Source organism: Herpailurus yagouaroundi, unplaced genomic scaffold (assembly GCF_014898765.1).
Source record: "Herpailurus yagouaroundi ecotype Mexico unplaced genomic scaffold, PumYag 139, whole genome shotgun sequence".
NCBI lineage: Eukaryota > Metazoa > Chordata > Mammalia > Carnivora > Felidae > Herpailurus > Herpailurus yagouaroundi.
The window spans coordinates 6,049,841-6,077,512 of NW_024412394.1; the positions used below are offsets into that span (position 1 = coordinate 6,049,841).

General features: G+C 56.0%; 2 protein-coding genes and 1 long non-coding RNA gene across 3 annotated transcripts; 1 reads left to right on the plus strand and 2 right to left on the minus strand.

Moving 5' to 3' along the window:
- Positions 1-4,931: 4,931 nt before the first annotated feature.
- KCNK17 (potassium two pore domain channel subfamily K member 17) lies at positions 4,932-18,962 on the minus strand. Its single transcript, XM_040473400.1, has 5 exons — positions 18,537-18,962; positions 15,300-15,414; positions 10,358-10,518; positions 9,762-9,936; positions 4,932-5,664 (listed from the first exon to the last, which is right to left on the minus strand). The coding sequence occupies exons 1-5, from the start codon at positions 18,807-18,809 to the stop codon at positions 5,354-5,356; spliced, it is 1,035 nt and encodes a 344-aa protein (XP_040329334.1). The 5' UTR covers positions 18,810-18,962; the 3' UTR covers positions 4,932-5,353.
- Positions 18,568-24,494, plus strand: LOC121029402 (uncharacterized). The gene is made up of 2 exons (XR_005789711.1): positions 18,568-18,677; positions 24,209-24,494. It is a non-coding gene; the product is annotated as an uncharacterized LOC121029402 (long non-coding RNA).
- On the minus strand, positions 20,262-27,132 carry KCNK16 (potassium two pore domain channel subfamily K member 16). The gene is made up of 5 exons (XM_040473401.1): positions 26,315-27,132; positions 23,148-23,262; positions 22,156-22,322; positions 21,140-21,305; positions 20,262-20,865 (listed from the first exon to the last, which is right to left on the minus strand). Exons 1-5 carry the CDS (start codon positions 26,525-26,527, stop codon positions 20,642-20,644), a joined length of 885 nt encoding a protein of 294 aa, XP_040329335.1. The 5' UTR covers positions 26,528-27,132; the 3' UTR covers positions 20,262-20,641.
- Between the last annotated feature and the right edge of the window lie 540 nt (positions 27,133-27,672).

Below are 27,672 nucleotides of genomic sequence, written 5' to 3' on the forward strand. Positions count from 1 at the left end.
AGTGTTCTGAGCCTCCAGACCCCCGCTGGGCTGGGGTTCGGCTCAGGGAGTGGGGGATGGGGGACTGATGAACTGCGGGCTTGGATCAACGGGGTCTTTGCGGGAAGCAGGCTGCATTTCCCTAGGGCGAGGGCTCCTTGCAGAGAGTGTAATGAAGGGAGGGTGAGGGCAAGTCCAGGTGACAGTGCAGCTCCTAGGACTGGGCCCCATGGGGAGTCATTACCACCCCTGGTCCTGAAAGGGTGGGGGGGGGGTGGCCTCTCACTAGAACCCAGTCAGTATTGCTACCCTGGGAAAAGGGCCAACAGGACAGGCACTGTGCCCCTTGGGCAAGAACAGCACTGCCAAAACCAGGGCCTGCTGGGAGAGGGGGCAAACACCCCGACTTCTCTCCCCTCCTCCTCTCCCACCACTTTCCCTCACAGTCCTCATCATATCAGAAGCCAAAGCCCACAGGAGCCTGGGTGACTTAGCCCACAGGGGTCAGACCCCGTCCCCGCCCCCCCCCCGGGGGAGGTTCAGGGGTTCAGAGAAAGTCTGAGAGTGGATGGGGAGAAGGAGCCAAGACAGATTATCAAGGAGCGCTGCGGAAGGCACACACCCACCCCCCAGGGAAGCTTCCTGACCCGCGAGGTCGGCCAGTGGGCGGACTGGGAGCCCCGCCTCCAACACACACACTAACCCTCTCACTTTACAGTCTGTCTTTGGCAAATTTATTTCCTCCATTCCCACCTCACTTCCTGCCCCTCCCCAGCCCACTGGAGGCCAAGGGGTAGGCGGGTCTAGGAGATCTTCTGAAAGGAAGGGGTGCAGAAGGGCTCCAGGAGCTGCCTGATGAAAGAGGGTGGGGTCAGGGAGAGCTTCAGTCCAAGAAAAAGAGAAAGGGAGGGGAACAAATATTTCTGAGCCCTGTGATGTACCAGATCCAACACGGTGCTTTCTCATTCATTACTCACTCCCCTGCATTCATCAAAACATTCCTGAGCATGCTATTAGCATTTCCATTTTAGGCTCAGAGAGGTTAGGTGACTTCTCAAATGTTGCACAGCAAGCAGGAAATTGGTAGGGTCAGGGTATAGATTCCCTGAATCCAGGGAAGAATAAATGAGACAAAATGTGGAAAGGTTGGAATGTGGGCAAAGGTTGAACAGGATCCCAATCCCAGGATCCTGAGCCCTGTCTGGTTCAGACAGGGACAGGGAGCTCAGTCAGTGGCTGGTGGGGAGTGAGTCTGAATGGTTTTGCTTTCACGCTTCTGTAGAACATGCTGGTGGGGTGGGGGGAGCGTCCCTGTTGAACTGGAGATGGGTTTTGGTCAGCAAAGGGCAAGGGGGCAGGACATAGCAGAGTGTATAGCACAGTATTGGGGGGAGAAGGAGGGAGGGTCAGAGGGGCCAGGGCCTGGAGCCCAGCATGGAGAGTGTATGGGGGGTGGGGGTGAGAGGCCCAGTGACCAGCTGTGTGGGTGGTTTGGGGTGAGCAGAGGGGGGCGGTCAGGGGGTCGATTTCAGGCCAGTGTTCTCTGGGCCTGGAGCCCGGGGGGGGGGGGGGGTTCCTAGTGAAGTAAGGGTCGAGGGAACTGGGGATGGGGGAGTCTCAGCGTAGCTATTGCCCAGACTATGGGGGTCCTCTGGCTCCTACTGAGTCAAGTCCTTCTCTGAGCCAGCTCCTAAAATGAGTGGACACCCCTCCCCCAGCCAGGCCTCCGGCATTGGAGGGACCGTGAGGGAAGGACCTTGGAACTTTGTGTGTGTGTGTGTGTGTGTGTGTGTGTGAGAGAGAGAGAGAGAGACAGAGAGACAGAGACAGAGAGACAGAGACAGAAACAGGGAGAGATTTCCTTGGATCCAAATGCTTATGATGGCCCAGGATATGGGTGGAGTCAGGAACTGCCCTCCCTGAAATGTGGTCAATAAAACAATCCAGACAAAATCTGAGGGAATAGAGGCAGTAAGATGCAGACTCTCTGAAGCCAGCCTCCTCTTTTACAGATGAGGAAACTGAGGCATGGAAAGGGGGAGTGGCTGGTCAAGATCACACAGGGCTTAAAGGAAGTCTCCCTTACCTCTCATGCTCACCCACCAGGACGGGTGGCTACCTTTGCTCAGCATCCACTGAAAATTTCATTTCCCCCCTCTTGAAACAGCATTAAAAAGAACAGCTCTTTTTCCCAGCACTGAGGGGAGAAATAAATAACTTAGTACAAGCAGAAAGCTTACAACAGTGCCTGCACATAATAAGCACCCAATAAATGTTAGGAAATAATGATGACGCCCGGGATGATGACGTGGTGATGAAGGGTGTCACTGTTTTAGAAGGAAGCACCATGTGACAGTGAGTCTGATCCTGCCCTGGCTGTGCTGAAGCCACAGAACCGGACAGCCTGTCCAAGGAAGAAGGCAGGGCAGCCGCTGGTGTGAGGGGTCTGCCTGCCCTTCAGCGTTGTGGCAGCAGCTGTGGCCGGTCCCCTGGCCCTGCAGTTGCACGCTCGACATGCACTTCCTGGTCTCTGCCAGGAGGTTCCCCTGGGACCCATGCGTGTGCAGACCCCTCATCCCGGCCAGCAGTGTGATGGTATTAGCCTGGGAGCCCCCAAAAGGGCAGGGCTCCGTCCTGCATCACCACTTGCTCAGTCAGGCCTGCCTGGCCGGCCCCGAGCCCTGAGACGGGTCAGCAGAGGCCCTGCCCTCCACGTAGCCACCAGCCTGCGCAGTGCTGGCGTCCTGCCTTGTCCACAGGCGCCTGCCGTGGAGCGCCACCAGCTGAGTGGCGCATCATGCTCCAGTCTGATGCGCGCCCTGCTGGGATGTTACGCAGTCATTTGATCCCGGGAGATCAGCCCTGCTCTTATCTCCATCTGCAGAGGAAGAAAGCCGTGCAGGGAGATGTTAAGTGATTTGCACAAGTCACAGAGATGGTGAGCCAGGTAGGCTGCCTCCGAGCTCCACGCCCTCAGCAGCTATGCTGTGCTGCTCTGAGGGGCCCCCTGGCCTCCGCCTTCAGGGCCTCGGTGGCCTGGCCTAGGTGGTGTGAGTGAATGAGTGACTTGCTTCCTCGCCCGCACACTTTCTCATGCCACTGTCATTCCCACCTCCCCTCCCTCGCCTCTGAAAGACCTCGCTGCCCATCCTTAGGCCATAGTTTCCGAAGAGGTGGACACAAAATGAGCGGCAGGCAGAAGTTTAGGAGAGGAGAAGATCAGAAAGGAAGACTGGTAGGAAAGCTCTGTTTACAGGGAGGGGACATTGGAAAGAGAATGACCTCGACTGTAGGCAAGGGTCCTTGTTTTATAAGGTTCTGGTCAGCTCTCCCTTCTCTTCCCCCTCGTTCCTTCTCAGGTTCTACCCTCACTGGCTCGATAACTCTAGGTGCTGGGTTGTCCATTCCTGATCGGCTCGATCCATTGTATGAGGGTGGTCTTTGGCTATACCGTTCCTTGTGGGTCATGGGTTTTACGGCCCACTACTTATTTTTAGCCAGGTCTTTTGTCAAATTCCTGAGGGAACCTGAAGGGGAGTAGGTGGTGTCTATTACATTCTTAAGAGGGAACTTACGCCCAAGGGGGTTTGCTGTGGTCAGACGCTCCCAGCATTGTTCTGAAATACGTGTTTTTCCCCACCCAGGGACCTCAGGTCCTAACCTTTCCCTCTCTGCCTGCTGAATCCTATCTTTTGCCATCATCTTACCCCTCTCGCTTCCTGGATTGGTGCTTCAGGGTTGCAGCGACTCCTCTCATTGGCCATGGAGCAGACATCTGCAGGCAATTGGCCAACCAGAAGTCTTCCTCTGCCCCATGGGCAGCACCACAGGCTGGTACTCTCTGGGGCAGGCATTGTGAGCATGGGTAGGGGTGTGCATGGGGTAAATGGCTTGATGGAGGTGAGAGGGACTCTAGGAGGCCAGGCAGGGGGAGAAAGGGGCTCAACGCGAGGCAGTGTGGGAACCATGGGAACCAGCCCAGCACTCTGGCCTCTCTGTCTCTCCCAGGTTTGAGTTCTGGGTCCTCTCTCTGGAGTGTGCAAAGTACAAGGATGCCAGTTCTAGGCCTCCAGCAATCTCTTCCTCACCTCCGTTTTCCTCTGCCTGCCCTGTGAGCCTTAGGAAGAGGGCACAGACCCTGTTGTTTACTCGCTGGTATTTGTTCCTGGGTCTGGCCTTGGTCCACTTAGGGCCAGGCCGGATGGCGCAAGTTGGATGGTGTAACAACCCTTCCTTCTTCCTTGGCCAAAAGGCTGCCCTTGATCCAATTTTAGGAGGGCTCTGAGGCTCCACAGGGAGAGGCCACATGGAGACCCCTGGGTCCCTGTGCCACTCACTACCTGCAATGTGGTGGAGGGAAGCCAAGTCACAGGTATCCACCGAGGTGGAGAACCCAGCTGCCGTTGGTGACCCTCAGGTACAGCTGGTACTGCCAGGGGCTCCTGGCTGGGCTTGGGGACCTGAGTGTGGTAGGGGGTATACCGCCTTAGTAGCAGCCCTAAGTGAGAGACAGAAATGCTCAGGGTGAGACTCTGCAAAAAGAAGGAATCTCTGCAAACCCTACCTGGCCTAGCAAACTGTGATTGCCGCCTTCAAACGCAGCGGGGCAGGGTGAGGCAGGAGGAGCCCACTGGCCTGCCCCTGGCTTTTCCCTGGTGTGAGGGAGCCACAGAGTAAGGATTCAGCAGCCAGACTGGGGCCAGCTGCCTATTAGCTGTATCAACCCTGACCGTTGGGAGTTTACCTGGAAGTTCTCTGGACGTGAAGGGGGCCTTGAACTTCAGCCCTTAATCCATTCCTTCTACCAGTCCTGGGCAAACTCACCTGGGAAAGGAGTGGATTCTGTGTATGTTCCAGTCTCAGATGCTGCCTTTGTCTCTGGGTACGTAGGTCAGTTAGAATTAGCTGTGGTTGTGAGTGACAGAAAAACCCAAATAAAACTGTAGTAAACGAGATCGACATTTATTTTTCACTCACACAAATGAAGTCTGAAGGTATTCGGTCCAGATTGTTAGGGAAGCTCTTCAACCATCAGGAACCCAGGCTCTTCCTGTCTTACTGTGTCACCGATCTCAAACATGGCTTCTACCTCATGGTGCAACATGGTTGCCAGAGCTCCAGCCACTATATCAGTATTGCAGCCAGCTAGAAAAAGGAAGTAGTGAAGAGGAGCACACTACCTGCCACAAAAAGTCAGCCATAAGTCCCACAGGATTCTTCTCCGTGTATTCAATTGGGCTGAATTTAACCATATAGCTGCAAATAGCCTCAAGGGAAGATAAAAAAAAGTAGTCTTTAGTCTGGGTGGTTATGTGCCAAGCTTAAAGCCAGGGCTCTTGTTACTGAGGAAGATGGAACGCATACGGGAGTATAACTAGTTGCCCTTTCCACAACATGAGACCTGAGTAGAGGGTTCTGGATGCTGCATGATTCTCACAGGCCCCTCTGGACAGCAGCCTGACTGTGGCAAACGGGGTTCTGCCTCCCCATCGGGGCTCTGCCTCCAGCTTTGGGGCTTGAAGTTCTCTTTGGAGCTGTGGTGGTAGCAGGAATATGATCTCCCCGGGGTCTCCAGCAGGGAGAGGATGAGTTTGATGATCAAGGCCAGCCACGCCATCCCAAAGAGGATCCATAGGGACACTGTATTCTTGTACCACAGCGGGTACCTCCGGGAGGGGTCCATCCCTGAGGGGGAGAGGCAAAGTCAGAGGAAAGAGGTCTGGCAAAGTCAAGGCCACATTCCCAAACAGAAACAGCCACACATGGCTTGATGTATATGAGCAGAATATGGGAAGTTCAAACTGGTCTGAGATTGCTAGCCTTGTGGTCACTGCTATAGGATGCTAGGAAGCCTCCCTGGATTGACACTCTGAGTTGAGTTTGGAAGCTACATTTCCTCTTTGTCCTTCTGATGGACTCTGTGCTCTATCCCAGTGCTTCAAAGTGGGGTCCCTGGACCAGCAGCATCAGCATCACCTGAGAGTTTGCTAGAAGTGTAAATGGTCGGGTCCCCCTCCAGACCTACTGAATGCAAACCCTGGGGTGGGTGCAGCAATCTGTTTTAACAAGCCTCCCAAGAGATTCTGATGCCCGCTCTGTTGTTTGCCTGTCTCTGTGTTTGGTTTCCTCATATCTGAACAGAGGCAACTTGCCAAGAGCTTTGGGGACAACAGGTGGAACCACTGGATTTTGTATCCTGCCCCAGTTCTCCCTGGCTGTGTGACCTTCATCTGTCTGAATATCCCTCACCTGTGAATGAGGAGAATACTTTCTTCCCAAGCCCTTGGCTTTTGGGATGAAGTCCTAAGGCCCTTATCTACTCCCCCAGCCTGGATTTACATACCTTTTCCCTGCTGAGTGCTGTGCTTGTCACTCCGGGCTTTCTCCTGTTCTCCCATCCATCTCCAGTCCTGCCCCAGGGCCTTTGTATTTGCTGTCCTTCCAGCTCAGAATGCTCTTCATTTCCACTTCCTCATGGCCTAGTGAACTTCCCCTAATCCAGCAGATAGACCTCAGCCCATGTGCTTCTGCTGGGTTAAATTACTTATTCTCTCTGGGATCCCCACACCGGCACCCCAAACATAATCAGGACTGGGTGAGTAATGGCAGAGGGAAGGGACAGATGGAGGTCATTGGAGGGCTTAGATAAGTCATTTCAAGAGCCTGCTCCATAACTCAGTTCTTCCTTCTTTCCTAGGGGTCTGTCTTGTCACCCTCATCAAATCAGGATTGTTCAAGGGCGAGGTCTGTCCTCTTATTCTCTCAACGTCTTTTTCTGTCTTCGTGCTCTGTCCCACCCATCCCTCTGTCTCCTGGCCCCAAGACAACCTCTGTTCCCTGTCATTCAGGCCTGGGTCCCTTTCCTGGGCCCCAGCTCGGGAATGAGCCTGCAGCCCTGGACCCCACCTCACTGCCTGGCAGGAGCCGGGATTGGATTAGGCTGATTGAGTTATGGGGCCAAGATTCCGCTGGCAGTCCCAAATGAGATCAGCGGTGAGCCAGCTCTCGGCCCCTGCCACCCACCAGTTCGGCTTGCTCCTGGCAGCGGAGGGGAGGGGGTGTCCTTCTCTCATTTCATTTCATTTTTTTTAGCCGAAATCATAAGTGGCGGGTGATCTGGCAGCTGGCAAGGCGCTCAACTGCGTTGCAAATGCAATTGGGGGAAGTGGGGGATGAGGCCAGGGAGGAGCAGGAGGCTGGGACCGGGGTGCTGCTCTGGCCATGGCCTTTGGGAAAAGAGGAACAGCGATGAAGACAACACCCGCGGGGCTGCTGTGACAGGGACAACGGGCCACCTGAGACCAGGTGGTGGACCTCAGCATTCCCATCCAAGAAAAGGGTTTGACCTTGTCCTTGGAGGACAAAGAAGGTGGAGAGACATGGGTGGGAGTGGTCTTTCCGGGGGCCTCGTGGGTTTGAACGTCTCCTCAGTCAGGATGTTCGGTGGAAGGGGACTAACTCTGGGAAGCCTTGGCCCCATCCTCCAGCCTTCCTGGCCCTGCCACTCCCCGCGGGGTGGCTGGCAGGAAGCAGAGATCCTGATCAGCCCTCCTTGCGGGCCCTCCCTGATGCTGGCGGAGGCCTTTCCTGCCATTCCCAGGGTGTCTGTGTCTAGACCTGTATCCGCCCTGCCTCGGAGGAATGTGGAGCCTCAGGACATCCTTACGAAGATTGCCCTTCAGCCCCGTGTAGGCTTCTCCAGGCAGGATTCCAGGGGAGCCTGCTGTCAGCTCTTCCCACCCAGGACCAAACTTTGGGGGACCTGGTGATCAGTAGGCCCCAGGAGACTGTTGTTGAGAGCCTTTTTCCCACTCTTCCTCCCCTCTCCTTGCACTGGACACCCTCAGAGAACCAGGTCTTCTGGGTTCAGGACTACCGTTGGGGCAAATCCCGAGTTTCACGCCCTGAGCCCTGGTGGTGCAGGACCCATCACATCACATAGCCCTGGGTTGAGGTTGCTATGGCCGAGCCCCTGGTGACCCCGATGCCGGGTGGAAGAGGGAGAGCTCAGAGTGGAGAAGGAGGCAGGGCTCAGCCACAGAATAGCCCTCACCAGCCTACCCGTGGATTTGGGACTCCCATCCTAAGACTATGGGAAAACACTGAAGGTTTTCGCAGGACCTAGGCAGGTGACGTGATAGCACTTGTAATTTTTTAAAGGTCCTAAAAGCCAAGGCGGGGACAGAGTTACAGGCCTCACAAATCTATGGGTGCCATTCCATGTGCTTTATGTGAATGGCAACACTTTAGGGTTGTGTAGTGCCCAACCTACATAACCAGCCGTGTACAACAGGCCTGGCTGGACTAAGAAGATGGCAGTGGGAACAGAGAGGAGAGGACAGATCCAAGAATCACTCTCTGATCTGTGACGGGGACAGATGTGGCCCTTGGAGCCACTGGGCTAAGTCTCCTCAGACCTGTCTCACCACTTTGAAGGTAGGTGGGTACACTCCAGTTGGAAGAAACCTTCTCAAAAATTTCTTTTCAGAGCAACAGCCTCCCTCCAGGATTGAAGCTATTGGGAAGGGACAGCATGAGGCCCCTGACACAGGATGCTTCTTCTTAAGGAAAGAGAGGTTCAGGGAAGGGGGGACCCTGAACACAGGTGAGAAGGCACGGAGGGGTCTCAGCCATCACCTAGCCCTGACCGCTCATTTTATATATAGGAACACTGAGGCCCCAGAGGGGGTGCGTGACGGGGTCTGGAAAGAGTATGAGTCTGGGAGTCAGCCAATCAGAATTCTAGCTAGCTGTGCAATCTCAGGCAAATGGCTTGGCCTCTCTGAGCTTCAGCTTTCTCCTCAGTAAAATGGGGGTGACAGTTGTCACTCTAGGTGGCTTGAGGTGCTAGCTAGCTGTTTGTTACTTTGGTAAGACCTCATTTCAATATCCCAGGCTGGGTTCTGTCTCCATAGATGTGAAGAAGGACAGGGCCTCCTCCCTAATTTAGGGCCAGGGGTCCTTGAGACCAGTGTGGTGGTGGTGCCAGGGGCCACTGCTCATGTGGTGAACCTTCAGGGGAGGGCAGCACAGGGGGATGAGGCTGAGCTGAGGTCCCAGCCACCCCTGCGGCCCCACAGAATGTCCCTCCACTGCCACCTGCTGGGCACCTGCCTCAGCTTTATCATGCAAGGCCAGTGGCTTCTGGGACCCCTGTCTTGCCCACACTGGGTAGTGATGGCTGATTAAACCTCATGTTGGGCCTTCTGGACCACGCAGCCCTTCTTTACTGGCACTCAGAGTTCATCTGCCAACAGGGGTCGGGGGAGGCTGGGTTTTCCTGAGTCTCCCAGACTCTCCAGCCTGGTCCCTGTGGCCTGTGGTGTGGAACATATGGCCCTCAGCCCAGGGACAGTGGGAAGCTTGGCGTTTCATGAGGTGGGGTGAAGTGGGGAGGAGAGACCCTGGGACAAGGAAGGACCAGGGAGGGCGGGTCAGGGACTCTCTTAATTTGGTGAGCTCTCATAACAACAGTTGAGCCTGTGGACATTTTCAGCGCTTGTCAAGAGAACCAGGACTGTGACTTATAGCCAGCCCCAAGCGCTGGGTTCAAATTCCAGTCGTCACTTTTTACCTGGGTGACTTTAGCCCCATCACACAACAAAGCAGGTTGAACCTTCCCAGGACTGTGTCCTCTGGACTCTGGGCCTCCGAGTGCCCCCCCCCCCCCCCGCCCCCGCCAGGGCCTGGCGCACGACAGGTGCCAGCGAATGGAGCAGGCGAGTGGAGGCCAGGCAGCTGAGTGCCCAGCCGCCCTCCCGCTGCCTGCAGGGGTCTCTCACCGATCACGTAGTCGCCGAAGCCCACGGTGCTGAGGGTGATGAAGGCGAAGTAGAAGCTCTCTACATAGCTCCAGCCCTCCATGTGGCAGAAGAGCAGTGGGGGCAGCAGCAGGAAGAGCAGGAGGCCCGAGAGGAGGGCACCGGAGCCTGCCAGCCACCGAGCCTTGGCAGGGTCCTGTGGGTGCATGCAGTGCCCAGGCCCCATGTGGCTTCTGCCCAGTGCTTGGGGAACAGACAGCCTCGGGGGATCCTGAGCAGGAGATAGGGATACGCCCCCTCCCGGCAAGAAGGGGCTGTTGGGGCCCCTCCACCTCGTCTGTGTTCTCCAGGTTCCTGGGCAAGACCTTGGCTGGCTGATACCCTTCCAGTCGGCCAACTGCTACCCCGTGCTCTCCACTGATGCCCCTTTATCACTAATAACCTCCATTCTGGGCAGCGGCCTCCAGTCCCACCACATCCCCACTAGTAACCCTGATCCCCAGAGGTAGCCCCTGCTCCCTCCAGTGACCCGCCCCCACCCCGGGCCTCCTGATTCCCACTACCCCACTCATCCTAGAAGTAACCCAGCCCCCCCCTCACTCCCACAGCCCATGCACCTGCCAGGCGCCCCCCAGGCTGCGGGCACAGTGATGCACTCCCTGCTGCATGAGATGCCCCAGTCGGTTGAGCACCACGAGGTTGAGCGGGATCCCCACAAGAGCAAAGAAGATGCAGAAGAGGCGGGCGGCCATCGTATGGGGGCTCAGGTTGCCGTAGCCTGAGGCAAGACAGAGGCACATCAGGGGACCTTTCCATCCCCAGGGACCCTCATTCCTCACCCCCTCCAGCTGGCATTTACCGGAGGCCTTCCTTTCCCAAGCCAGGACTGCAGGGGTCCCTATACCTTCACTCCCTCAGAACACCCTCTACTCCAGCTGGGGACTCCCTCCTGGACTTACAGCTCCAGGAGGCTCGGCAGAGTGTGTGAGCTCAAACCCACAAAGGGTAAGACTCCCTTCTCTCCCTCATTTCCCCCTTTCTGGGTGGACATGGGAGAGGGGCATGGAAGGGCGTGGAGCCTCTAGGTGCTACATCTCCGGGATCAGCTGCACCGTTTGAGCCAGGGCCCTGCGGCCTCCAGGCTCCTGTCTCTGGGCACGGCCCCCAAGCCAATGCAGCATCCCTGGCAGGCAGTCTTGCCTGGGGCTCCCACTGCCCGGCCTGGCCAGGCTTTCCTCAGAGCCACCTGCAGTCCGAGGCTGGGCCTACTCAGGCCCTTCCCATCCTCTCTCTCCTTTCTCAGGCATCATGCCTACTTTGCAGTCCGGCTGTCACCGTCTCTCCTGCTCCTTCTTCAGCCTTCAAAGGCCTCCCTCCCCTCCCCTCCCCCCCCATATGCCTCTTGTACATCTGATTCTGCCTTGATGCCTGATTTGCAGAATGCCCTAACTAACACACCCAGGCTCCCTCCCAAACCCCTCAGGAGCGAGGGGCCGTGGATGGACAATCAGGTGACCTGATGGAGGGCCAGGTGGAGGTTAGCTATCTTCTCTGTCATGAAGATAAGGGATGGGGGAGGCTAGGGGACGATGAGGCATTCCTCCAAAGAGTCAGTTAGCCTGGACATCCTTTCCTCTTTCATCTCCTCCGTTTCTGTCTCCCCACTTTTTGGTCACCCCCCCCCCACATTCCTGTCTTGTGCTAAATGCAAGCCTGACTATATCGTCTCCCAGATTATGACCCATCATTGTTCCTTTGGAAGGTCCAAAGTCTCACCCAGCCCATCTCTGAGCCCATCTGGTCCCCTACTTTCCCAGTTCTGGCCACACTCCTGCCCTGCTGAATCCCCAGGCCCCCTCCTGCCTCTGTGCCTTTGAACATGACTCTCCTTGCCTGCCTATAAATGGCAGCTCCCCCAGCACTTGGCCATCTTTGAGGGTAACCCACTGTATAAGAATGATCTGTTCCAAGTCTGCCATCCTCGAGAGTCATGAGCCCCTCAAAAGCAGGGGGTCATAATCAGCTTTATATTCTCAGCAACTGGCACAGGATCTGATACCTAATTAGGTGCTCACCAAATGTGTGTTGAATGAGTTTAAGAATGAATGAATGAATGAATGGGAAATGCGGGAATGAATGTATAAATAGATGAAGGGATGCCTTGCACCCTGTCCCCCTGCCCAGACTGGTCAGCACTCCCACATACTCCACGCTCACTTGTACTGGATTGAAATTGGTGGTTTACACTGACCCTCGCCTTACTGAGGGGTCTCAGAGGGGATGGTCCCAAGAGAGGCCAAAGCATGCACTAATTTAGAGCATGGGCTTTGGAATCAGAAGTGCTTCCTGGGTTTGGATCCCAGCTCTGCCCCTTGAAGGCTGTGGGACCTTGGGGAAGTGGCTTGGCCTCTCTGAGCTTCTGTTTCCCTGTCTGTGAGATGGGGATGTTGACATCTACCTCACAGTGTTTGCATGCGGGACAAAAGGAGGCAATGGCAGTGTGCCATAGATGGGAATGTGAGCCCTCAAGCCTGTAATAGACAGAAGGTGTGGAAGGAATGTTTGCCACATGAATGAATGGATGAATGATTGAACTCCACTCCACCAGCTTGTGGTCTGAGGACCTCAGCAACCTCTTTTAGAGCCTCATCCATTCTTCGCCTAATTGGCTTTTACAGGTTCATTTAGAGGAGGGAACTCTATTGGCATCCAGAGATGCCTGACTCCTCACTGACCCCTCCTCTTCTAACCGTGGGTCCTCCCAGTGCTATCGTCTGTCCCTTGGGGTCTTTTCTAACCTGTGGAATGGTAGCACTTAGATTCCAAGTCTGGGAGGACCCCCATGAAGCTTTTCCCTTTCTCAGGCTGACATTAAGTGAGTTTTTCTTCTCCCCATCATTCTCAGCCAGCCCTAGCTCAGCGCCGTCGGTGGATATCAGTGAAGCCCTCATTTGCCTGCTCAATTCTCAGCGACCATGGCTCCATCTAAGCCACCTCTCCCTTCAGCAGGTCTCCTATCTGTCACCTCTTTCACTTTGCTAGTCGACCCCTAGGACATCCCAGGAAAGCCTTGTGTGGTTGGGCTGCCCTGTACCTCCTCTGAAGTCAGCCTTCATTTCCAACCCTTTCCAATCACCTGGTCCTCTTTACTGTTCCCCAAGCCCATCAGCAACACTCCTACCTCAGGGTCTTTGCATTTGCTTCCCCAGCTACTTACACAGCTTTCTACCTTATTCCGTTCATGTCTCTGCTTCAGTGTTACCATTACAGAAAGGCTTTCAAAGGCCACTTTATATACAATAGTTCCCCATCACTATGAGACTCCCTTCCCTGGCATTATTTCTCTCTACGCACCTCCCACCACCTGAATATTGCCTATGTATCTGTTTGCTTGTTGGGTGTCCTCTTGCACTAGAACATCAGCTCCCCCAAGGGCAGGGACTTAACCAGTTTTGCTCACCATTGTCTCACTAGAATTTTCTGGCTCCCCCAGCTACTAAGTCTATTTGTTGAATGACTGGATGGCTAGAGGAGTGAACAAATGAACAAGCCATGGATGGAGTTCATAGATGATGGACAATCTGGGGGGGGGGCAGGGCTCAGGCCTGTCCAGCTGGTCTAGAGGTGTTCATGGGCCTGTCAGACATTATTTCATTTTGGGGCTTGGAAAGTACAACCCTTACAGGGTACTAGACCCAGGATGACAGGGACGCCAAGGAGGCAGTCCTCTGCTGTGCCCCTCAGGGTACCCCTTCCTTCCTTCATGGAGTGTTCCACATGTACCCCATCTTCCTCTCCCTTCCTCTCCTCCTCTCTCTGCATGCCCTCTGCGCACGTGCGTGCGTGTGTGTGTGTGGTCAGAATCACCAGGTCATGAACTTCCCCCTGTTCACCCTAGAATGGCTCTCTCCTTCTTCCTGTTGCTTAGAATTTCCACTGTATTTGTAAACCTTCTAAAGGCAGGCACTATTGGAAAGAGCAAGGTAGTCCCCCAGCTGGGTTTCAAACCCCATAGCTGCTTACTTTCCTTGGGGAAAGGGCAACTTCTGTGTGCCTCAGTTTCCTCCTCCGTGACATGGAAATAATAAGCCCTATTTTGGAAGCTGGACCATACAGACAAAATGAAATCTCAATTGTAGAAGTGCCCCTCACGGTGCCTAGTACAAGTAGACCACGTGTGCAGGGAGGGCTGGGCTCCCCCTTCCTCTGCCCTCCTTCCCTTCAGAGCTGGCTCAGATAGCTTTAGGGCAGAACCGGGTAAAAACAAAGGGATGGGCTGCCAAACTCGGAATTCAATGGACCAAGGGTGTAGGAGGTATGGGCTTCAGAGATTACAGACCCCCCACACAGCTAGGACGCCTCCCCACAGTGACTCTGCATCGAACATCCCCCCTGCCCTGGGAATCACTAAGGGCTGGAGGGGATGGGTGTTTTGGGAATTTGAGTGCCCACTGTATGCTGGCCCTGTAGACCCAGGGGACGTGAAGATGAATAAATACCATCCTGGCTAGTTCTTCCACGGCCACAGGGTCCATGGAGTCTCAGGGGCCTCCCAAGCATGCTTGCCTCAAGGTGGAGGACTACCCAAGCCCCTGTGTAGCCCTGAGACCCGCTTCCAAGAAGTATTGGTTGATTTAAAGCTAAGCAGAGTCCGCTGGGAGCTCCTGCTTGGCTCCCCTGTTGGGGGGGACAGAGACTGGGACACTGGTTGCTGGGGAGAGGATCCTGGCTGGCCGAGAGCTGGTAGAGGTCGCCCTGGCCAGCAGTGGTGTCCGCCTGCCACCTGGTGGTAACTCCAGGGTCATGCAGGAGCGGGGCCTCCGCCAGAGAAGGGGGATGGGGCTCTGGACTTGAGTTATTTCCTGGGTTTCAGAGCTGGAGGGACCTAGGCTGCTCTCCTACTTCCCCTTCCAACAGCCCCCAGGCACTCTCCCAGGGCTGGTTCCACCTTCACTCTCCTGAAGGCTGGGCTAAGGAAACGGGAGGGAGATCTGGTCCCAGGGCTCTCTGTGTGAGGGAGGAAGGGGGCTTGGAGATAATGGCGATGGGGTGCGAGGGGTGCCTTAGTGAGCTGGGGAGAGGCCTCCAGGAATGGCCACCTTTCCCCAACACTGAGAACAGGGGATGCAAAGGGTCTTTTTGGATTTCTGCCCTTCCTTCCTTCCCAATTTTCCCTTGCCCTCCACATCCCCAGTGTTGGGTGGGCTTGGCTCAGGGGACCAGGAGACTTAGAGAGCTGAAACACATCTTACTGCTACACGGGGGCTGTCTATGTCCTGAAAGGTTGTGTGGGGCAGAAATCCCCCAAGAGCAGCCCTACTCAAATGTCGTCTTGCACACAAATCTCTTGGAGACCTCAGTAAAATGCAGAACTGGATTCAGCAAATCCCAGGTCGGCCCCAGATTCTGCCCACAGATGGTGGCCACGCTGCTGGGCCTGAGTGTACTTGGAGTCTAGTGACCTAGTAACTCTTCCAAAAGGCACCGGTCCCCTGACCCCTGTCTTTCGGGGGGGGGTGTCACACTCCCCACCCCACTCTGGCCCCATCCTGCTCTTACCAATCGTGGTGACCGTGGACACAGAAAAGAAGAAGGAGCCCACGAGCTCCCAGCGCCCCATGCTGGTGGTGTTGCCAAGGACGATGTCCCCACTTTGGTACGCTTGGACGATGCCCTGGGGGAGAGGCTGCAGTGACCACCATGGTCTGTGGGGCGACTGGGCCCCTGCACTCAAACACATACACATGTGTGCATGAATACACATGCATGGGGGTGCATACACACACACATACACACACACTCATGGACAATCATCACAACCACTCTTTGATCTCAGCCCTTCCAGGGCAAGCAGGCTCTTCCTGTCCAATCAGGGCCTCCCCAGGGGCAGGGACCATGGAGAGAGATCCTTTCCTTCTCTACCCCAGAGCCCAGGTCAGCTCAGGATGTCTCACCAGCTGGAAGAACACCATTTTTCCCCCTTCTCTTGCTCCCTCCCATTCTTGCAACGGACACTGGCCAGGCAGGACATGGGGTGTCAGTCCTCAGTGGGTCAGAGACAGATTTAACCAATACAGCACAGTCAGTACAGCTTTGGGCATTAAGGCAGTACAGCTGCATGGTCCTGGACAAGATACCCAGCTTCTCTGTACCTCAGTTTCCTTATCTGCAAAATGGGAATAGTAATAGCACCTGCTTCATAGAATTGTTTGTGAAGGTACAGTGAGGTGTTTGGTGTAGACTTAGAACAGTACGTGGGACGTAGTAAGTGGTAGTGGTTGCCATCATCAACATTATTACCAGTATAATGCTGTAGGAATACTGAGAGGAAGGATGTTTATTCTGACGGGGGTAGAAGCAGAAGGTGCACAGAGGGGGTGATGTTTTAGTTGGGCTTTCTTTGAGGGTCAAAAAGGACTGCTCCTGGTAGAAGGGACATTTAGGTAGATGAACAGCAGGAGCAAAGCCTGGGAGACAGGACTGTGCCTGGGATCTAGTACAGGGAGACGGAGAGGCAGCTGGGAGCCAGGTCACGCTTGGCTCTGCCATGCCAGGGATGGAACAGCAGGCCTCTTCCAAGGTCAGTGAGCAAAGAGGAGGCAAGAGCAGGTCTGTGTGTTCCCTGGAAGCTGGCAGCATAGGTGTTAGCACACCAGAAGAGGAGAGACTCTTGAGGGGTGAGTGATGGCGAGGGCCTGGCCTGCATCCAGCACAGAGTGGGCCAGGAGGAACAGAGAGGAGACACTCAGAAATCTAGGACTCTGGTGCTATTTGGTGTGGGTAGTCAGGGAAGCATCGAAACCCCTGTAAGGGTGTGGGGATGCGGGCTGGATGACAGACTTTTAGAATAGGTGGAAGGGCCCGGCTGGGAGGAGGAGGGTTGTTGCTTTGGGGGGATCTGAGGAAGTTGTACGCACGTGTCTACCCTCGGGGGGATCTGGGTTGGAGACACCACATTCTTATTTTGGGGATGGTGAAAGCCACAGGATGGTTGAAGAAGGGGTAAAGTGCAGGAGGAGGGGCACCTGGGTGGCTCACTCAGTTAAGTGTCTGACTTCAGCTCAGGTCATGATCTCACAGTTTGTGGGTTTGAGCCCCACATCGGGCTCTGAGCTGATAGAGTAGAGACTGTTTGGCATTTTCTCTCTCCCTCCCTCTCTGCTCCCCCTCCCCTTTCTCTGTCTCTCTGTCTCTCTCTCAAAAAGAAATAAAGAAGCACTTAAAAAAAAGTGCAGGGGCAGCTGAAGGGGGTTGTGGGGGAAGTGTACAGAAATGAAAGCCCTGTGAGGAAAGGTGGGAAACACCCACATACACACATCTGCACTGAGATCCATCTTGGCGGTTAACAGGCCCATCCCTGGCTGTGCAGCCATTCATGTATTTGTATTTAACGTCTCTGAGCCTCAGTTTCTTCATCTCGAAAATGGGGATGATAAAATGGTACCTACCTGTGAGGTAGGTGAGGAGGAAAGGAGTTAATACAAGTTAATAGTCTAGGAACAAGGCTCCACACACAGTACGTGCTACACAGAAGCATTTACCATTATCACTGCCATCACTGTCCTCTTCCCTGGGCCTACGCTGCCTGGAATTGAAATTCTCCACCTTTGCAAAGGGGGTGTCACCCAGCCTCCAGGACCAGGCAGCCTGTGGTGTTTGTAAAAGTTTAGAGGTGGGGGCGGTGGAGGTGCTACATGAGGTCCTTAGCGGAGACCGTCCTTCCCCTGCCCAGCTCCAGGCCCTACACCATCAGCCCAGTCCAAGGGCTCAGGACTCTACCACTGCCCCAGTGCCATGTCACTTCCCACCCAGGGACATTTCCCTGCTACCTTCTGGGGACTGGCTTTGGGTTGGCGACTCTGGCACTCAGGCCCTGCCCTCCTCGATGGAGGCGGCACCGGGACTGCGGGACGCGGAATCGGGGCTAGGGGCACAGCAGCCTGTCTGCCCATCAAGCATCCGCCAAATCCCGCAGGTCCCAGGCCGGCGCGGCCCCGCCCCGAGTCGAAGGACACCTCCACCCAGCTGCGATGCCCCGCTCCTAAGAGCCTCCTCAGCCTTTCCCCTCCCCCCCCCCCCCGCCCCTCTGGGTCCCCACCCCCCAGAGCAGTCTCCGTGCTCCGAGATCTCTGCACCTCCCCTCCGCGTCTAGCCCTTGAGTTGGAAGACAGGAGTAAAACGGGTTCAGCCGAAGAGCGCCCCTGTGTCTGCCCCCGCTAGTTCCCGATCGGGTCTGATCCCTGGGAGCTCCGAGCTCCCCTCCACTCACCCGCTGGGACGAGCGCGCCCTGTACCCTTTGCCCCCAAGACTCCAACCGTGCCCTCAGTCTTGCTCCTCCTCTGACACTGCTCCTCGCCCCCAGTTCTCCTGTTTGCACTCTCTCTGGAAGGGGTCGGGCGTGCCCTTTCGTCCTTCGCCCGCGGGGCGACCCCGACGCAGCGCCGCGCGGTCCTAGTGGGACCCTTGCCCCGCCACCTCCCAGGACTGTCCAGCGCGCCCTGCCCCCATTCGGCCCGACCCGGCTAGGCGCGCCCCCTGTCGTCCCGTGCTCAAAGTAGGGTGTTTGCGCCCAGCAACCGTCCGGACCGGGCGGGTTGTGCCCTCTCCGCCCTAAAGGAGGACAGGGCGCTAAGGTGCGCTTCCCTCCGGCCGCCCCGGAGCCGGGTCCGCGGCCGTCCAGCCCAACCCTCCCATCCCCCGCCCGCTCTAGTCGTCCCGCGTCGATCCCCGCCTCCTCTCTCCAGACCCGGGGCGTGCCCTCCCGCCCCCCGCCCGTGCCTCCGCTCGCCCCTGACCCGGATCAACGAGTCCAGCGCCGGGCCATCCAGACACGTGAAGTTCTGCAGCAGCGCCCATTTCTCGCGCTGGAACCTCGCGCTGGAGTCACGCGCCGCGGGGCTCTCCAGCACCCAGAACACGCCGGTGCCCAGCGCCAGGTAAGCCAGGTAGGCGAGCAGCAGGAGCACGGTGCCCGGCACGGCGCAGTGTGGAGCCCTGTCGTCGGGCGCCGCCGGGGTTCGGGGTCTGCACAGAGCCAGAGAGGCAGGGAGGCCAGGGCCTGGAGCCATGGCCTAGGGCAGAGGCGTAAGGAAGGGGCTAGGAGCTCGGCTGGTGCCCTCCCCAGCCAGCGCCTGCCTGTGCCCAGTTTTCTCAGTTTTCTCCTGTGCCCAGGAGGCTTGCGGGAGAATGGGACAGCCCTGCCCCACCCTGCACCGGGATCCAATCCCAGGGACAAAACGAGCCCCAAGCTGTGGGCACCTGGCCCCGCCTAGAATGTGTGTGGAGTGCTCACCCCCCAGGCCTAGCTCAGGGGAAGGGGAGGGGTGCTGGGAGACCGCAGGCTCTGAGGTGGAAGGGGCCCAGAGCCCCCCAGCGTGTCCTACTGTAGCAAACAGTGGGAGGGACTCCTCGAGACCGCACTCAAGGGGGAAGAGAAAGTAGAAGCCAAGTTTATTGTCTTAGGGCCCCAGCCTAAGCTCTTGGACCCTGGGACCCTTGCCTCCTGTCAAGTCCTTCCTGGATCTCTTGCAACACCACCCTTTCCTTTCCCAAAGATGAGGGACCCCAGCTGATCACCACTTGTCTATGAACTTGGGAGGCGAGAGGATTCTTGACCAGTGGGCTTGTCCATTTCCTGCTTCTGAAGAAGCCCGGTAACTTCCTTCCTGGAGGAGGAAGGGTCCAGGGCATATAAGGAGTCCCTCAGGGGTCTTCAGTTTCCCAGACCTCTTCTCCATATGAGGAAGTCCTGGGTGTAACCTGGGTCTCTCAATGCTGTAGATCCTTCCCTATGTGTCCCATCTGGAGCCTTCTCTGCTTCACAGCCTTGCCTCAGTCTGGAGTCTGGGAGTCCGGAGCCACCCAGCCACTTACCGGCCTGCCTTGATGGCAGAGGTAGGGGCAGAGCTTTGAAGTCCTTGATGAAGTCGGGCTGTGGATGGACTGGTCTAAATCTCTCCTCTCCTTCTGGCCAGGGACGTCACAGTCTGGCAGGAGAAGGGCCGGGGTTGCAGAGCATGTTCCTAAAGGAGGCCAGGCCTCCACGGAGCTTGTCTCTGGGTGTGTTTGGAAAGGCTCTTAAGACAGGCACCCAGAGGGGGTGATGAGGTCAAGGGGTGCCCTGGGGAGTCAGGGGAGGCCACACTCAGGAAGGTATGGGATACACAAGAGCTCCTAAGCCTTGTTCACGGACAGCTCTAGACCTCTAGGCAAGGGGAACTGGCAGGCTTTGAGAGGCAGCTGCCAGATTCCTGAGGGTAGATGTCCTGTTTGCATGAAGATGCTCCAAAAGTCCCTCCCCAGCCCTCCTCTCTCCTTGACCCTCCCCACCAGCCACCCCTATGGGCTCTGGTCAGGCCTGCTCTGCCCCATTGTAGCATTTTGGGCACTGGGTAGGGGCCTCTCTGCTTATTTAGTGCTTCTAGTGGACTAAACGCACATGGAGAGCAGGATCTTTCACTGTGTGTCCCCAGAGCCTGGCCCTCTGCCTGACACACAGTGGGGGCCTGACAAATGCCCCTGGTGCACATATCAAATGAGGTGAAAATAAAGTCAACCTATGTTTACTGTACTGCATAAAGTCTCCTGGGTTGGGGGGAATGCAGGGAGGGCATGATGGAGATTTGGCTACAGTGATCCATGTCTGGATTCAACTTTTCCAGGTCACATTTGGGGGAGGGGCTTTGGGACAACAGCGTGCATCTCACTCCACACACGTCTCTCATCCTGTCCTGCATCTCCTTTCAGTTACTTGCTTGAACATTCCTGTCTCCTTTACTCTCTGGAGAGATCCTGAGATCAGCCCTGGCTGGGAAGAGGAGGGGGAGGATCTTGAACAGGAAGTCTAGAAGGCATATAGGGGTAGGGGAAGCAGGAGGGGCTCCTGGGGTTGCTGGAGGCCTCATGCAGAGATGGGGGTCTTCTGAGGTCTGGGGACCCCTTCCATCTCGGGGGCTCCCCCTTCCTTGAGGCCGAGTCCCCTGCTGAGCAGCCAGAGCTGGGAGCACCTGTGCAGAAGCAGAGGACCCAGTGGGAGGACCAGAGCCAGCCAGGCCAGGCCCAGGAGGATCCAGATGGCTGCCAGGCTCCGGTACACCGAGATGTAATGCTTGCTGGGGTCTGTACCTGGCAGGGAAGGGACATGATAAATGCCCGGGATCTGAGGGCACAGCCACACCCCCTCCCAGGTTCCATAGGGGTCTTCTCCAGCCTCCCCATAACAAGGATCTGCAGTGGAGGGAAAGGGTGATGGGTCCCAGGCCACAGATGTCTAAGGATGTTGTGAGAATCCTCAGAAGCCTTACAAATTATTTGTCTCCCCCAAACAACCAGGGACTATTTCCCCATTCCCTAACCCTCATGGCCCCCACTCGGAGAAGTGTGACTGCCTTGTTCTCACCGACAACATAGTCCCCGAAGCCAATGGTGCTGAGAGTGATGAAGGCAAAGTAGAAGCCTTCACCGAAGCTCCAGCCCTCCACGTGGCTGAAGACCATTGGCGGGAAGATGAGAATGACCAGCGTCCCCAGGGTCAGGAACAGAGCCAGGCCCAGGATCTGCAGCAGCTGGGAGTGAGAGAGTCTGTCTCTGAGTCACTTGGAAGGCCCCAGGATCGGGCAGGGGGAGTGCGCAAATCTGGGAGTGCAGCTGGGCCGTAGCTATGTCCCTTCCTTGCGCTGCACACCTTTGGGTTAGTGTTTGTATCCTGTGTGTGTGCTCTTGCCCAGGCCAGGGGAATATCTGGTCAGAGGGATTTCATTAGTGGGTCAGGTTGGAATTTGGAGACTCCTTTGGGTCTGAGGATCACGCTTGGGTAGACCTGTCAGAGACTCAGAGCTGGGACAGAGGACAGCCACTGAACTGCCCCAGATTCTTCTGCACCCCAGTCCTCCTTAGTGTGCTGGCTTTGCAAAGGGCTAGCCAAACGGGTGGGCGATGGGGGTGTGCTGGGTGGCCCAAAGTTTACTTTCAACCGCAGGAAGGGGTGCTGGAGTTCTGTGATGGCCACAGAGATGTGCTGTCCAGATTCCCTTTCAAAGGAGACCTTGTTGATTAGCAGTCAGCCAGCGGCCTCTGGCTCCCGGCTCCTTTGAGGCGTATGTCAGCTACAGAGAACCGCCGGGCCCACAGGCACACCCTTCCCAAGAAGGCCACCCTGTGTCTGACTGAGGCCAGGGTATATAGCCCTGGCTGATTCAGCACCCTGTGGGACAACTCCCATGGCCACACACGCTGGAGAGCTCCACGAGGGGCTGGCCAAGTCTTTGTCTAGCCTGATCACAATTCAACTTCTCCCTCTGCCCCGCCCTTTCTTCCATGAGTTTCTACCCCTAAGACCCTGCCTGCCAAACCGCGCCTCGGTATCAGTTTCTGTTTTCACCCCGCCACAGGGCCATAAGGAAGAGGGGGCCCTACCTGGGAGCGCCTGGGCTGCTCCTCCCACCTCTCGAGGGCGGCCAGGTGGGCGTGCAGGCCTGCACCCAGGTGGTTGAGGAAGACCACGTTGAGCGGGATGCCCACCAGGGCATAGAAGACACAGAAGACCTGGCCTGCCTCCGTGCTGGGCGCCAGGTTGCCGTATCCTGCGGGGGGAGGGGAGGAGTGTGCAAATATGGGAAAGAGAGAGTTCAGAGCTGCCTCCCCCACAGACTCTAGGTGGTCATCTTCCATCACCTCCTGGAGTAGAGGAGAAGCTCCTCTCTTCCCAAGAACATTCCCCCCAGCCCCTGCTAGAATGATCTCTATTTGTAAGAATCCTGCTTGTCTTTGAAAGGCCCATCTCCAATGGCACTGCCTCTAGGAAGCCCTCCTGACTGCCACCCTCCTCCTGCCTACGTGGAGTGATTCCTCATAGTGCTTTGTGTCATTCCTGTCTAGTTTTTCCCTGGGGGAGGTGAGGGAACACAGCAGATGCTATTGGTGTGCTGTCCCCTCAGAACAGCTGGGGCATCACCTGCAGCCTGGGGGACAGTTCCTGTCCACCCAGATGGCTCTCTACTCCAAGTCCCTGCATCTCTCTGTACCTGAGAACGTGCGTAGTCTATGGGCAGGTTCAAAATACTAGAGTTAACACATCCGGGGTCAGTTCTCAACCATCGAGGGCAGGAGTTGGTAGATAAATAGCCTCATTTCCTCCCCCCTCACAGGCAATGTTCGGAGGCTGGGCTCTGCCTGTGCTCTCAGAGGGCCCCCGTGGGAGCGAGGCCAGTTGTCCTAACTGGGACCCTGTTCACCCATGCAAACGTTGCTGCCCTTTCTCCTCTCTTGCTTTACCTCCCCACTTCTCTACTTGTGCTTCCTGGAATCATCTCCTAAATAAACCACAGTCCTGGTCTCAGCATCTGCTCTCAGCAACCGCAACCAAAACAGGGACTTTGGGGAAGCCCTTCCCCACCCAGACCCTTTACCTATGGTGGTGACAACCGTGCCTGCAAAGAAGAAACTGCTGCCAAAGTCCCAGTTGCTGGGGTTGGTGGAGTTGCCTTTGGGGTTCACACCCTTCACCCAGGCTTCCATGATCACCTGTTGGGGGGGGGGGTGGTGTGGGGTGGGAGAAAGAGGCAGCTGATGGTGGCCAAGCTCTCTGCTGTCATCTCACTTAATGATATTCTTAGATGGTCTTGTTTCCATTTTGTGGAAATGTAGGCTCTGTCCAAGTAGCTAAATGCCTTGCCCAAGTCCACTGCTTGTTCCATGGACCAGGGCTGACTGAGGTGTGGGCTGTAAACATGGGCTGGTGGAGGGGAACGGGTGTAAGGAGGGAGAGGAGGGTGCTTAATGAGTGGTCCAGGTGGGAGGTGCTTTCTGTGGCCAAGAGGGTGAGACGTAGATGTGTTGTGAGGACAATAGGAAGATTCCGGGTCGGATGTTCCCGGAAGAGCTTACTGGGGAATGTAGATTTGGGGGGCCACAGGGAAGCCATGGGGCTGCCCTCCCGCAGGGCTGATGGTGGGGACAGAGAACCCCGTTCTGGGTATTCCCAGGGAGCGGGCAGCCTTGCTCTTTGCTGCCCCCTCATGAGGCCCAGCCCATGCCTACAAGAGAAATTCCATCAGACACCAGGGCAAAGGTCGTGTGTGTAGCGGTGTTTCTGTGCCGTGTGTTGTATGCATGCATGTGCATGTGTGTTGAGTGTGTGGTTACGGAATCTGAACCCTGGAAGGCTCAAGCGTAAGCCCCTCTGTCCCGAGGCCCAGCCCTCTTGGAGATGGTTAGTGATCCCTCCCCAGTTCCCTCCCCTGTGACCATGCCTTGTCCCAGGCAGCAGCACAGTCTTGCCACTTGATAGAGCACCCAAAGCTGGAAGAGGGCAGTGGGGGAGGGGGCCACTCCGGCCTCCAGTTCCTGTGGGAACCTTTTCCCCACTGGCTGGGTGTGTGTGCTCCTGGCCAGGGTGGGGGTGGCCCTGGTAGGCTGGGCCAGTCTGGGAGTCCTGACACAGGCTGTCTGCTTTTCTTCACTTTGGCAGAACTGGTCTCTTCACATGTGGACTTTGGTCTCCCTCCCGTTCCCACACACCCAGAGAGGCCAGGACGGAACATTCCGGAACACGATCACTCCCTGGAGACCCTCACCCTTGGGAGCAGCTCTTGCTCTAGGCCCAGCTGTCTCCCACAGCCAACCTGAAGCACTCCATCCTGCCGAGGAGGGGCCTTGATTCAGCGAGGGTACTGAATGTGGGGCCCCCAGTGTGACCCTCCATTTTTCTGTAAGAATCCACACATGTAGAAAAAGCCAGACACGAATCCTGTGAACCGGGGCAAGGCCTTTTTCCTGTGGAGGCGTCTCTAACACTGCTTCTGGTACTGTTAATGGCTTTTTCCTCTTGTGAATTTTACCAGTAATGTGTGCTCTTCTGGAATCCTATTCCTGTCAGCCAGGCATCCATCCCCTGGCAAGTGAGGGTCCCTCCCAAGGAAACTGAAGACGGAGGTGTCTTGGCTCCCCTGGGGAGGCCAGGGCCAGGGTGTTGTTATTCAGTGGCTGGGGCTGCAGTCAAGCCTATTTTTTAGGCTTGTTTTTTAGCTCTGTTTACAGAGCTAGTTAGATCCCAGCCACCAATCCTTCCCACACCCTCAGGCTCCTGGGTTTTGCGTCTAGTCCTAGGCTGAGGGAGGAGGAGGTGCCATGGGCTCCAGGGCCTGCGAGGGTCTTGGGAGGTGCCAGAGCCCTTCTCAGTCTTAATAGGGGTGCTATGGTGCCAGCCCTGTACTGCTGGAGAGCAAGGAGGCCTCGTTTCCTGGAAGAAAGGGCCTGGACTGGTCTCTCACATCTCTGGAAAGTTCTCTCTGACCACCCCACCCAACTATCCTCTTCTAAGTCAGCTGTTCTCCATCTTGAGGGCATGGGCATGGCCTGGAGGGCTTGTTAACAATAGGCTGCCGGTCCTGCCCCCAGAGCTCCTGATTTGGAGCGCCTGGGGTGGGGTGCGATGTCGGCATTTCTAAAGGACTCCCTGTTGATGCTTATGCAGCGGGTACAGGGGCCGCACTTTGAGGACTGCTGCTCTAGGCTGTATCCTGCCCACCCCAAGGCCTTACACTTATGCTAATTTGTATGGTGAAGTGCAGCCAGCTGAGGGGTGAGTTCTGTCCCCAGTACTTAAGCCTGCAGTCTTGCCCACACTCCCCCTCTCTGTGGCCCGGTTTCCACCTACCAACTGGAGACAGTGATAGCCATAGGTCATTATGAAGAAACACATATAAAATTCTTGGCTCCAGAGGATGGATCATGACCGGTCTAACCCCAGCATGATGACCTTGTTCCCCACTGTCTTAGGCACCTTGTAAATGCTCACTAAGTGCCAATTATCACTCTGATGACTCTGCACTTGGCTTGTTCCTTTGTGGTGGCTGTTGTTTTTCACTGGGCCCCCTGGTCTCCAAGGCATTCACAACACCCTGGTTTTGCCATGCTTCTTGGAGAGAGGGTACTGGGGCTCCAGAGTTTGTGCAGAGAAGTAGGAGGGGCCCAGACATAGGGGGACATGCTCTGCCCCAGAGAGAGCCCCCTATGGACGCCTTGCTGGTGTAGCCATCATCCTGCTCATCCTGCTCACTGGGCCGGGGAAGACCAGCATGGCAGCTGCTCCTGACCGTAATTTGTGTGTCCCACCCACAGCCCTTGAGTGTGGTCCGCAGGGGGAAGTGAGGGGGGTGAGGACAGAAGGATTAGCAGCCCCGGGGTTGGGGTAGGGGAAGTATGGCGCGTGGGAGAAGGAAATTTGCACAGTGTTGCTAACACTGACACACAGTTCACATTTATGCAGCAAGTGGCTGCTTGAAAAGCGCTTTTGATCCGCTGTAAATGTCTGCAGCACCTCTGAGATCATTCGGCTCACCTTTTAGATGAGGAAATTTGGGATCAGTGAGTTTGAGTGACCCGCTCAGTGTCACACAGCAATCTGGTTCTAGACCTGGGGCCAGAATCCAGCCCTAGGTCTCCCTAGGTCTCTGTTCCCGCTCTACACTGCTTCCAAACAAGCATTAACCACCCCTCCCCGGGCTGATCGCCCTGGATCTGCCACGAGAACCTCCACTCTGCCCACCATCCCACACCAGCACCTCCCTCTCACCTGCACAAACTGCTCCAGGGCCCGCTGGTCCAGGCACGTGTAGTTCTCCAGGAAGCGCAGCTTCTCAAACTGGAACTGGTCCCTGGACTGAGCCTCCGCCTGCTTCTCCAGCAGCTGGAAGACAGTGGCACCAAGCAGCAGGTAGCAGACGTAGGCCAGCAGCAGGGGCAGCACCCGGCCACCCCAGCAGCTGCAGAGCCTGGCTTGGGGCATGGTGTGGCCGGGAATCTGCCGGGGCTGCGGGGCTGCCTCTGAGAGGGGGGAAGCGCCCGGGGACCCGTGCCCAGCCTCCTGCCTGCCTCGCCCTCCTCGTCCTCCTCGGCACAGGTGTCTGGAGGCCGGGAGTCTGTTTGAACAGTGCGGCTCAGTGTGGCTGCACTAAGTGCTTCCAGCGCAAACAGGCCAGCCACCCCCCACCAGCCTTTTGGACCCTGGAGAGCACAGGTCGGTGGCATGGACCCCTCAAAGAGACCTACCGGGTCCTCCTGCGGTCGTCTTGTCTTACCCTCTCCCTACAAGTTGGATGGGTGTTTCTGGACCAAATCAGATGCTTTCCCCTTCATTCTGCCCAGGCCTGCGTGGGTGCCCTCCACAGCCCCCAGCTTTTCACCCGTGATGGATGGCTTTGGGTCCCCACGCTGGGAAGGAATCAGGATGGGTGTGAAAATGCCTTGTGCTCAGTTGCCTTGGCTACAGAATGGGGCTGGGAGGATGGCCTGCCTATTGAGGGCCCTGAAGATAATAAACTGGGTAACAAATCAGGGCAAAGCAAATAGAGAACAGCCTTGACCAAGAACAGGAATAGGGTTGATGCTCCCAACAAGTTGTATGCATTTGCTTCATAGCTTTTGCTGAAAGTTTTTTTTGTTTGTTTGTTTGTTTTTGTTTTTTGGCTTGAAATCCTTATCAGGTTTCCTCCAATACAATATTGGTGAGATGTATGTGTGAGTAAAAAAGAAGCTAAAATTATATCCTGGCTTGAGATGTTAACAGTGGCTTCGCTCTGGGGAGTGGAATGGAGGGTGTTTTCCTGTCTTTCTCTTCTTTGCTTGTGTGTGAATTTGCAATAGCTTTATTGAGATATAATTCACATACCATTTCATTCACACATTTAAAGTATACAGTTGAAGGGTTTTTAGTATTTTCAGAATCATGCAGCTATCTCCACAATCTTTTCTAGAACATTTTCATCAGTTCTGAAAGAAACCCCTGAGCATCCAGTCTGCCCCCTCAGCCTCTGGCAAAACCATTAATCTGCTTTCTCTCTCTGGATTTCTCTATACTGGACATGTCATAGAGATTCAGTCTGACCGTTTGTGGCCTTTTGTGTCTGGCCTCTGTGTAATGTATTTAAGGTT